Source organism: Xenopus laevis, chromosome 2S (assembly GCF_017654675.1).
Source record: "Xenopus laevis strain J_2021 chromosome 2S, Xenopus_laevis_v10.1, whole genome shotgun sequence".
Taxonomy (NCBI): domain Eukaryota; kingdom Metazoa; phylum Chordata; class Amphibia; order Anura; family Pipidae; genus Xenopus; species Xenopus laevis.
In genome coordinates, this window is record NC_054374.1 from 56,899,853 (window position 1) to 56,912,057 (window position 12,205).

Sequence of the window (12,205 nt, forward strand, 5' to 3'; positions counted from 1 at the left end):
TGTCTGCTACATACAATGCTGTTCTAACATCTGTACCCCGGCGGATTCAGAACACTTCACACATCCATTCATGCAACTCTCACAAGTAACACCTGTATCTAGGAGTCACATGACACATTGGATAATCCTATCACAACTACACAGAATCAACACCTCTGTGAGTTTCTTCAGATGTTACCTGAAGAGTTACAATGTGCCATTATAAATTAATTAGTGGAAGAGTTTATATGACGAGAATTTCCCACACCAGTCAGTTGAACTGAAGAAGCTGCTCGGATGAGTAGTGAAACGTCTTCATTGATTACTCAGCAAGTCCAGTTGTTTTTAGATTGACCTATACTAGATATACTTATATTGAACTGTTTTTATATTTTTTATACAAACTTCATTCACTGTCATTTATGTACTAGTATGTTTTAATTTGGCACAGTCTAAAAAAGTGGATCAAGATGCAGTTCACTGAATGTTGTACCTGTATAACTATGCATGTGACAAAAAAATCTTATCTTATCTATCTTACATGGTTTTGTGGCTTTTTTTTTTTCATATCGCATTCTTTTTTTTACTGACAAATGTTTTATTCCCTTTGCAAATGGCGTATTTGCTAATAGTACTGTGCAATACCTTTTGTATGTTATTTTGGTGATTATATTGCAATTTCGTTGATTTTGGTGCAGTTTTAGTCATTATATTACATGTTTAGCCATTTTATTGCATTTTCAGCTTTGCGTAGGTGGTGTTCGCTTATTTTTGTCTGTAAAACATTTTTGACCATCCTAAAATATTCAAACTGTGTTTCTGACTACTGATTACACTAGGCAAAAAAAGCATTGATTTTTGTTGAATTTAAGTGATTTTATTGCATTTCGCTCTGTTCTTTGTTACTTTGTTTTGTCTGTTGAACGTTTGTCAGATATATATTCATTTGGAGGTCTCTGTGCTTGACATAGTTTGGTTTATCTATGCATATTGGGCATTAAGCTGTTTAGTAGACCCCTGGCGTTCATATTTTGGATGCCTTCTGCTGGTACTTAACAAAATTTGGGGTATATTATGGGGAAAAATACCAGCTTTGTGACTATTTTCAGAAATTTAATAAAAAGCGTTATGTTTAGCATAGCTTTGCAGTTTGTTAGTTTGCAGTAGAAAGACATATTTACCGGTTTTAGATTTGTCGGAATGTGTACTTTTCAAAGTAGGTTGTAGGTGGTCTTTTTTACTGTTAGAGGGCTTTGTTCACAGAAGGCGAATTGGCGACAGAAAAAATTCATATGCACTATTTTCATTTGGAGTCCGTACATGCCAGCTACTTTGGTATATCTATGCATATTGGGCATCAATTTTCATCAATGTTTTTTTTTATTCAAAAATTCATCTCGACCTTTGATAAATGACAGCCATCAAATAAGTAATAAGAAATACTTCGATAAACCTATGTACATTGGGATCAAACTCTTCAGCGGACCCCAGGCGTTGATATTTAGGGTATTTTTTCTTGGTACCTTATAGTATGTGGGAGATAAGATGCTGCAAGGTGAAAGCTTTGAGGTTAGTTTTGGAAATATCACCAAAATTGCCAAATGTAGGAAGGGTTTGCAGTTTGGTGCTTTGGAGGAGAAAGACATGCATATCCAATTTGGATTCAGGGGAATTCACCCCAGTACTCAGATATTCCTGGGAAATGAAAGACATACCACAGTTCTTTTTTTTTTTTATTCCCGAAAGTGGAGTTAATTATTATGCAGGCTGAGAGGGGTTCCCAAACGTATGCATTATGAAATCTGTGTTATATAATGGGTAAAGTGCAAGCTTTGTGACGATTTTCAGACATTTCATAAAAACTGCTATGTTTGTCATGGCTTTGCAGTTTGGTCATTTTCTGTAGAGAGATGTATTTACCAATTCTGAATTCGTCAGAATGTGTACTTTTGGAAAATATATGGTTTTCTAGGGTTTCCCTACTGTTACCCTCCAGAAGTGCAGAAAAATTCATTTTTCAGTAGCTTAGTTACGGACAATTTGTATGCGCTGACTTCATTTTGCGATCTGTAGATGCCAGATATTTTGGTAATCCTATGCACAATGGGCATCAATCTATTCAATGGACCCCTGGAATTCATATGTAGGATGTTTTTTCTTGGTACCTAATGCTATGTGGGTGATAAGATGCTAGAAACTGGAAGCGTTAAGGCAATTTTCCGGTATTTCATTAAAAACGTTTTGGAAACTGTTTGGGAAAGCATTGTGACTCATTCGTTTGGAGTAAAAAGATATGGTTACCCATTTTGCATTCTTCTGAATGGGTACTTTCCAAAAATATATGGTTTTGGGGGGATCAACATATTTTTTCTCCCCCCCCCCCCCCCAAATTCAGTAAATGTGTTCCTTTGGGTCAATTTGTATGCACTAACTTAATTGTGGGCTCTTTAAGCACCAGATACTTTGGTATTGCTATGCACAGTGGGCATCAAACTGTTCAGTGGGCCCCTGGCATTCATGTTTAGGATGTTTTTTTTGGTACCTTATGCTTTGTGGGAGATACATTCTTGCAAAGTGAACCTTTTGGGGTGATCTTTTTTAGAATGTTCATACATTTTGAAAACTTCTATGTTCAGAATAGCTTTGATGATTGGTAATTAGGAGTAAAAAGACATGGTTACCCATTTTGGATTCGGCAGAATGTGTACCTTTCAAAAATATGTGGTTTCCTGTGGTAAACCTACTGTTTTTTGGCTTTGGGATCATAATTATGCCATATTCTGCTGTAGTGCTTTGCAAATTTGGTAATTTATTACTGGGAGTTTTTGAGCTATAGAAATCTCAATAAAAGTATATATTTATCTGGTATTGGCACATTCGAAAAACACGAGGCTTTCCAAATCAGTAAATAAAATTAAAAAAATACATATTTTTCTGGTATAAATCCCTATCATGAAATAGTTCAGGTTCTTCTGAAAAAAACTATATATAATTTTCCTAGTTAAACTGAACCCCCCCCCCCAGGAAATACCCCTAAAGTGAGAGAGCACAAAATGTTCAAAAAAGCCTGGCACTGAGTGCAGATGAAATGGGAAAGTCTGCTGGCACTTAAAGGGTAAATGTTTACATGGTTTTGTAGTAGACTTCAGTTATAAAGATCCATTATCTGGAAAACCCCAGGTCCTTGTCATTCTGGACAGCAGGTCCCATACCTGTACCACATATGGCCCTGACAAGTATATTTGTGCAAAAAAAAAAAAATACATAACCACTGCACAGTTTTAGAGAGAGATAAAACCTTTTCCCCTGTTGAAGTTCGGTATGGGAATAAGAGGGGCAGACACACTGCTATTATATTCAGTCATACTGGGCTGGAGGCAGTGCAGTCCTTCCATAGGCCGATTACAAATGAAAACACTGCTGGAGCCTATGGAAGGATTGCTGTGCCTACAGCCCAGCATGACTGACACCCTATATACTGTGTTGGAGTGTCATCTGAGGTAAGTAATGCTGTGCCTTGTGTACACTTTGAAAAAACAGTTGGTACCTAAAATTCCACAGTAATAATCACATGTTCCCATGGATTTTGACAGTATCTCTTTAGTGTCTTTAATAGTGGCTTGGATGATTTATTGAACAATCTTAATATCCATGTGTATGATTCTGATTTTAAGATCTACAGTTAGTAATAGGTATTGGTATGTATAGTTTTTTTTTTTTTTTTACATGAGTGTATAGATAGATCAGTATAAGTTTGTGTATATATGTGCACTGTAGTGATGTTCGGGCCGACCTTGTTCCCCCATTTGCGACCTTACACTGCCAACTTCCGGTATTATAGACTTGCGCCTCCTTTTGTGATGTCATCGGCGGCGTGGGTCTATAAAAGGAAGGGGGGAGTCGGGCGCGGATTGAGGGAGTTCCAGGTCAGGTCGTGGAAAACTTGACCCGCACATTACTAGTTTATATGCATATTTTCATTAACTTTTTGATTTTGTTTTCTTTGTAGGCCACTATATGACATGTTAAAGAAGAACCTTTTAAGAATTTCTTGCACAGGTAGATATTTAATCACATATGTTAATTTATTAATATGCTTTTTGGTTGTCTTAGCAGGAGCCTAAGCATAATTTAAAAATGTCAGTTTTTTTCCCTGCCATTAACATTTAGGTATAAATGAAGTCTTGTATGATAACTGTTGGTGGAGAGGAATTAGTTCTCTATCTCTTTTTATATAAAACTGTAATGCAAACAAAGTTGTAGTTTATATTACAATTCCCTAAAGCAATTGTTTTGTGTTGAAATCCATAAGCTTAAAAGCATTTTGAATGCCATACAGTATGCTTCGAGCAATAAAAAAAATTCAGTACATGTTGTGCAGGAACCCTGTATAGGCATATACAGGCATATCAAAATTCGGCCCGTTTTCAAATTTACACCGGCCCCCAGCATCCATCGTGAAATTAATAATAATGCGGCCCGCCAGCACAGTGCAATCAGGAATCGCCTACCTGTAATATTTGGGCACATTAGTGAAATGATCTGCCACTTGGTCTATACTGCTGCCTGTGTGCTGAAGGTGTTAGTAATAGACACGTAGTGACGCACTGCACTCATATACTTCTTTAGGGCTGAAGGTGCAATAGACGTACTGAAGTGCCAGTACTGTAAACTAAAGAAGTATGGCGTCACTATGTGCCAGTACGTGTCTATTACTAACACCTTCAGCACACAGGCAACAGTATAGACCAAGTGGCTGATCATTTCATTAATGTGCCCAAATCTTACTGCTACGGCTATGCGATTCCTTGTTTAAATGAGTTAAATGATGTTAGTGGTTCAAAGAATGTCAGGCTGAATGGTCGGCCCCCACACATTTTCACCTCACCAAATCTGGCCCTCGTTTCAAAAACTTTGGACATCCCTGCTGTATATAAAGCCTACATTTAGCAAGCATTATGTGCAGGGTTTTAGATTAGTGAAGCATGGGTTGGTCTGTAGGTTTATAACACCTGTTTGGCAGGCCAGACTTTTCACCAACTATGCCTGTTCATCTTCTCCTTCCTGTCCCAACCCACTTTTTTATGGAACTCCCTTTATTTGTAAAGACATACCTATACCCACCTCCTTTGGTGACATTAGAAATGGACACATTTGTTATGTGGATCACAACATGTTTTGGGGTTTCTCCCTTTATCAAGTGAACAACAAAATATTGGTACTTGAGCTTCTATACCCATGTCTCTTTAAGCTCCTCCCTTCAGTTTGTGTTGGGTATACAAGCACTTCTATAAAAATATTGCATGTGCATAAAAAAAACCTTAGTTTAGATACAAATGCCCATAAGTAGTCCATAAATTGCCAGTGAAGCAAAAGTCTGTGCTCCAGTACCCATAATTAGTCCCATCGCAGTGTTACATAAACATATTCCTTCAAAATGTATTGCACAATACTGACACACAATTTGTGAACTACTTACTTTTCTCGTGTAACACACATACCTGTCTTATATCGGCAGGAAATCCCTCTTTACTGTATCCTGTGATTAAAATGTATAGGGCTGTTAGCATATTACAGAAAACATTTAAAGTTCAATGAATCATTTAAGCCTATAAGAGACATTGCATCTAGCATTCTAATCCATCTATTCTCTTTTTGTAATATTAATTTGGCTTGGTCTCCTCCTCTGGGATGTTGCTGAACTATATCTACCCCTCTCCATTTTAGTTGGGAGATGTTTGTTTTGCTTAATTAAAGTGTTTTGCTAATAGGGACTCATTGGGTTTATAAGGGTCAAAATTTATGATATGCCCACGATGTTCCCCAAAGCGGGACTTCACTGCCCGTGATGTTTGCCCTATATATGTTAGTCCACATGGACACTATAGACTGCAACGTTTTTTCCGGTGTGTGGATGATTTGCTTTTTCCCCCTTTTTGATTGAATTGCACACACTACAACTTAAACTTGGAAAGCACCACATTTTGGTTTACCAAAAAATCTCTTTTCCCTATGTCTAGGTAAGTCAGCCCCACAGAACATATCCCTCGATGACACACCCACATTGATGGGTGCAGCTGTAGTCCACAAACTTGAAAAAGCATTTTTTCTAAATAAATCCCGATACTAGAGAAATGGTTGAAGCAAATAAGTCATGAGAGTATTACATTTACAATAGAGATCTCCGAGAACTCTATTCATTTCTTAGACCTGACCATATATCCTGACCATATATAGAGATGATGGGGAACTTTGCACAAAACTTTACCGCAAGCCCACAGGCAGAAATAATCTGCTACATATGGATAGTTTTCACCACCCAAAAGTAAAACAATGGGATCATCAAAGGCCAATATTTGACAGCAAGGCTCATATGCACTAGTGAGGAAAATAATGATAAAGCAGCTAAAGTTACAAGCAAGATTTAGGCAGAAAGGCTATAATTTTAACCTCTAAGGAAGTTAAACAAATCATGAGGCGAAACATATCTCCGTACTAAAATGGAGAGTGGTAGATATAGTTCAACATCCTAGAGGAGACCATGCAAAATTACTATTGCAAAAAGAGAACAGATGGATTAGAATGCTAGATACAATGTCTCCTAAAGGCTTAAATGATTTGTTGAACTTTAAATGTTTTCTGTAATATGCTAACAACCCTATATGTTTTAATCATAGGATACATTAAAGAGGGATTTCCTGCAGCTATAAGACAGGTAGGTATATATGGTACAGGAGAAAAGTAAATAGTTTACAAATAGTTTTTTGTGATACTTTCAGTTGATAGGCATATTGTTGCAGTTCTAGGTTTAGTTTGGATAGGCAATCAGTATTGTCCAATACATTTTGAAGGAATATGTTTAACACTTTGATGGAATAATTATGGATACTGGAGCACAGACTTTTGCTTCATCTGTCATTTATGGACACTTGTATGTGAACTTTGGTGTTTTTTTGCACATGCGATATTTTTATAGAAGTGCTTGTTTACCCAACACAAACTGAAGGGAGGAGCTTGAAGGGGCATATGGTTATAGAAGCTCAAGCACCATTTTTTTGTTGATCACCTGATAAAGGGAGGTATCCCAAAACATATTGTGATCCACATAATAAAGGTGTTCTACAGGTTGATTACCATGCATTGTCAGCAGTTTCCATCTATTATATTTGAATACGAAAGCATACTGACAGGGATTGCAATTTGCAATCTATACCACCCCTAAACCACTCTTACCCAACCCAGGATGCTCCCAGCCTATCGCCATCATTTAGATCACTATTCTGTATTCACCATGAGTAGTAAACAAACTGGAAAATGCAGATGAAGGAGCTTGGTCATCCTCAATTCCGTGACATATGTATCACATACTTTGCAGTTTGCCTGCTTTGGAATGGCTTTTAAAGGTATAGAGTTTTGTTACTACAGGTAAAACATGGTAAAGATTATTGCTTACTCACATATATGAAATCTAAATGCTAAGGACATGTAAAGGTCATTTATTGTATAATCTACAGTGCTGACACACACAAGTTCCAGTATTGAGGCATTCACTTTCTGGGTACATTATTTAAAGATGGATTGCTAGTTCAGTGGCAGCTGTTTACCTGGATTGAACAAAAAATCCACTTCATGCTAGGGATTAAATTGAAAACTATTAGTGTTTAGTCACAACCATCAATTCTTGCTCACTTATAGGTATGAAGCACAAAACAAAGAAAACAGATTAAAGGGTTATTCACCTTCAAAAACTTTTTTTTTTTTTCTGCTCAGTTGGTTTCAGATCGTTCACCAGAAATATAATTTTTCCAGTTCTTTTTCTATTTGTGGCCATTTTTCTAATATTAAAGTGTACTGTTTCATTTTTCACCTACTAAAGCAGCTCTGGGAGGAGGGGTCATCATTTTTTAAATTGATATATTTAGTTGATACATTTATCATTTGCTATTTGCTGAGCAGAATCCCTGAGTTTCATGAAAGGCAGCTGTTAGAATTTCTGCAATAGTTGCTAATATTCCACAAATATTGCTGAGAAAAACTAATTATCAACTTAATGTAGGAATTTTAACAGTTGAGTGCTCCTGGATCACTGAGCTGCTAGACGGAGACACTAGAGACCGGGACATTCAACTTAAACTTAAATTTTGGGAAAACCGTAAAAAATAAACAATGGATAGCAACTGTAAAAAGCCTGTTTATGGTGAATAATCTGAAAACAAGTGAACAGTGAAAAGTGTTTGCAACATGAACAACCCATTTAAAGAGAAGGAAAGCTACAGAGGCATTTTATTGCCAATAGATTAACTGCAACAGTGCAAGCTAGAATGCTATATTCTGTAAAATTTTTACCATACCTGAGTAAAAAGCTCTGGAAGCTGGATAGCAGCTGCCGTATTAGCTTGGTGTGACATCACTTCCTGCCTCTCCCTGCTCACTTATAGCTCTGGGCTCAGATTACAGCAGAGAAGTGAGGGAGGAAGGGAAGAGGAACAAACTGAGTATGCTTGCGTCCAGGGCTAGGAGGTTTAAACTGAAGGCAGGTAGTCTGATACAGAAGCCCATGTATACACAATAGAAGAAAAGAAATGCAGTGTTTCTTTTGACAGAGCACTCAGAGCAGCGTTACTTTGAGGGTTTACTGGTATATTTAGGTAGACCATTCTGATAAGGCTTTCTTAGTTCTAACTTTTCCTTCTCCTTTAAGAGCAAACAAATTATTTAAGTAAGGCACTATAAGAGCTTTCTGGGTAATGTGTATATAATGGGACTGCTTTATCATGGGAAATCCGTTACCAGTTAATATTAACCTACTTTTCTGCAATAATCACATCAGCTTAGACTTTCCACTCTTCTAAACTTGTGTTAGTAGACAATATTAAAAGAAGCATTAACCTAAAAGAATCCCATGAACTGCTATTTGTAAAAAATGTCTTTATTAAATCAGCATATATATAAAAAAGATCGTACATACCCCAACAATGGCCCACCTTGCGCGTGGGCACGAAACGTCGTCATTGCTGGGGTATGTACCGGTACTATCTTTTTTTTTATATATATATATATGCTAATTTAATAAAGACATTTTTTACAAAAAGCAGTTCAGAGGATTCTTTTTGGTTAATGATTATTTGAGTGCCCTGGAAACTGGGGTAAACTCCTGGAACTGTATTGCCCTGTGTGGACTGGCAAATTAGACCCTTACAGTCTTGTTAATATTAAAAGAAGCAAACCATTGATTAAACCGGAGTCATGCCTTTTATTGGCCTAATAGATTATTAATTGTAAAGTTTAGGGAAAATTGAGGTCCCTGCTTCAGACATGGTATAATGTCTTTCAGAAGTCATCTCAACAGTGGTAGATTTACAGGTAAATCTTTGTGGCTTACACCACATGGAATTTCAGAACATGTATTACTGGGGAAGGGTATTTTTTTTTCATTCATCTAACAGATGCTGGACACAGTCCCTCAAGAAACAAATCGCAGGCTTCGGACAGTTTGGAGCTGGAGAAGGTAAAACCTGGTTTTTGTTGACCTTGTGCAGAGCCCCCTTCTCTGTACCTGCCAGCGTCGGATCTCCAGACTCTTCATTTAAACCTTCAGGTTCCTCTGGAGTCCACGGAGCAGGGACAGAGTTAACTTCTCTGTTCCTTCATTAGTCTACTAGCTAATTGAACTGAAACGTGTGGGCTGCCAGCCACCAAGTTTGTTAATTTGTAAATTCTTTGTCATTAATAGATATAGATCTGCATATATATTTATTTTTTGTAAATGTTTATCCTAAAAAACATTTTTAGGGGCAAAAAACATTTATCATGAATAAAAAGCCTGCTTCAACAAGAAATATAGCTGGAGCACATAAATAGCAGATTTTTTCACTTTTGTTTAGCTTAAAAAAAAATGCAATGTCTGTCGATTTATCTGTATCATTTTACTGTTAACATCCACACTTTCTCTATTTTAGGTCATTAAGACAAACTGTCAAATATTCTTTAAATTTTGATTTGTTTAATGTGATTGTGTCGAGGCTTAAACCTATGACACTAAAACAGGTGGCTGGGATTGAACTAATGCAATATTTTTCTGATGAATTTAAAAACAATGATCACTTTTGGCCAATTTTTTTTTATTTTTATTTTTTTTTACATTTTTAGAGTTTTGCTAGTAAAACTGAAGTCACAGACGTTATCAAGAGAAATGATTGTGTTAGTAGTGATATGTGTACCTCATTTGACAACAGTCATTTAAAAGGTGAGCCCTTTTTAAACATTCTTGAACTTATCCATTAGCAGCCCAAATAGGTGTAGACGTACATCTTAGGGCCAGATTTATTTAAAATATCAGTTTAGAACTTAATGAAAAACCCATTTTCTATTTATCCCTGTGGGATTTTTAGAATTGTATTTATCAAATGGTTAGCTCTAACTTTCCCCCATTGATAAATACAATTTAAAAAATCCCATAGGAATGAATAGAACGTGGGTGAGTTTTTATTTATTAAGTTTTAAACTCTAAGGCAACAAAAATAATTTAGAAAGACATTCAGGGAGTATTTTTCCACAGTGTGGCTGCTGTGATTGCTTTTCTTTTGTGTAACTTTCAAAAGGTATCAGAACTGATATTAACTGGCCCCTGCATTTATCACACTTCAGATTCAGACTGTAAAAAACCTGCATTGTTCATATCTGCTGATTAAATGTTGTCATTATTTACAAGATGGACATTTAAAAAAACACCATGTTCTAATGTATATGGTAATAAACAGTACTTTGTGACTTTTGGGGCAGCAACTCTCTCATAGTGCCCATAGAAGAATATGTCTGTGAATGCAGCCGCCACTGAATCTCTGTATCACCACTTGGCAAAAAGCTTTGTGCATGCACCCATATCATTGCTCACATATGGAGGGGACAATGAGCTGAAGTATCTGGCCCTGGTTCAGAGTGCCAACTGCTGCTAATTGGACATGAGCAAGACCCCAGCATGTAGTGATTATGATCCATGTCAGCAGTGCAGGGGATTATCTGCTTGATGACCGGATTGGTGGTTTTGCCCAAATATAAAGCAAGAGAGAGACACTAAATAGGTGTTTTGGGATTATTTAATTCATGTAGCAGTTTCTTTACTTTAAATTTTCTTTGCCTTATAATTGTCCATTTAAGATATACTATGTACTTCAACTAAATATATAAAAAATTTATAAACTGCATTTGTACTATTTACATGCAAGTGCTTCCTAAGGTAGTTACTTAACCCTCCTATTGTCTGTCAGTATTCTATTCACCTATCTTGCTCCCATCCACATACTATAGCTCTTACACTCTTACTACAAACTACTCAAACTACTTACAACTCCTTTGTCCTCCAGTTACTAACAATACACAGATGCACAGCCACTTCAAATGACCTACCCAAATCTTCTCATCTCGTCTTTCTTTTGGTTCACAAATTCCTATTCCTCCAGCCTTCTATAGTTACATAGTTAAGTTGGGTTGAAAAAAGGCCAAAGTCCATTAAGTTCAACCCCTCCATATGAAACCCAACTCACATACCTACACACACCCACTGAAAAAAAAAAAAAAAAAAAAAAAATATATATATATATATATATATATATATATATATATATATATATATATATATATATATATATATATATATACACACACACACACACACATTTTTATTGCAGATTTTAGTATCACTATAACCTTTGATATTATGCTTGTCCAAGAAATCATCTGTTCTCATCAACCAACTGACCCCCCCCCGACAACAAGGGCCCCACCCTATCCTGCATCATTTTTTTTTTAATGTTTACATATTTAAAAATAATTTTGGGTTAGTATTGCTCCTTCTGCAATACGCTTTTCCGTATCAATGTTATCTTGTCTGGAAGCTTTTTGGCGTTAAGTATTGGCCTCCTTATACGTGACAAACGTTTCATCTTCCCCGGCAAACTTAAAAGCACGTCTTTTTTTACCAAATTCAACATCAACACTTCTGTTAAACTACAAAGGTTTTGCTTTGCAACAACGTCTCTTGCTTCCATGGGGAATATATTGACATGTATATTTAGCAAGCAGCATTTTAAAGACATTGCGTTTTTCTTCTGTGTTCCTGTGAAAAGCCTTTTCCCTTGTTGTGAAGCAGCCTCCATTTGTAATTGTGCCTCAAACACGTCACTTATTCGAGGTGGTTTATAGTATACACCAATGATGATTTTTCTTT

General features: G+C 36.4%; 1 protein-coding gene across 3 annotated transcripts in view; it reads left to right on the top strand.

The window, feature by feature from the left end:
* mdm4.S (MDM4, p53 regulator S homeolog) overlaps nt 1-12,205 on the top strand; it is a 109,613-nt gene that overhangs the window by 43,274 nt on the left and 54,134 nt on the right. For 2 of the 3 annotated variants that reach the window (NM_001088965.1, XM_018248139.2), the window contains 3 exon segments: nt 3,989-4,038; nt 9,426-9,487; nt 10,129-10,225. In NM_001088965.1, coding sequence (NP_001082434.1) covers nt 3,989-4,038; nt 9,426-9,487; nt 10,129-10,225 — 209 coding nt within the window. 3 annotated transcript variants of the gene reach the window in all.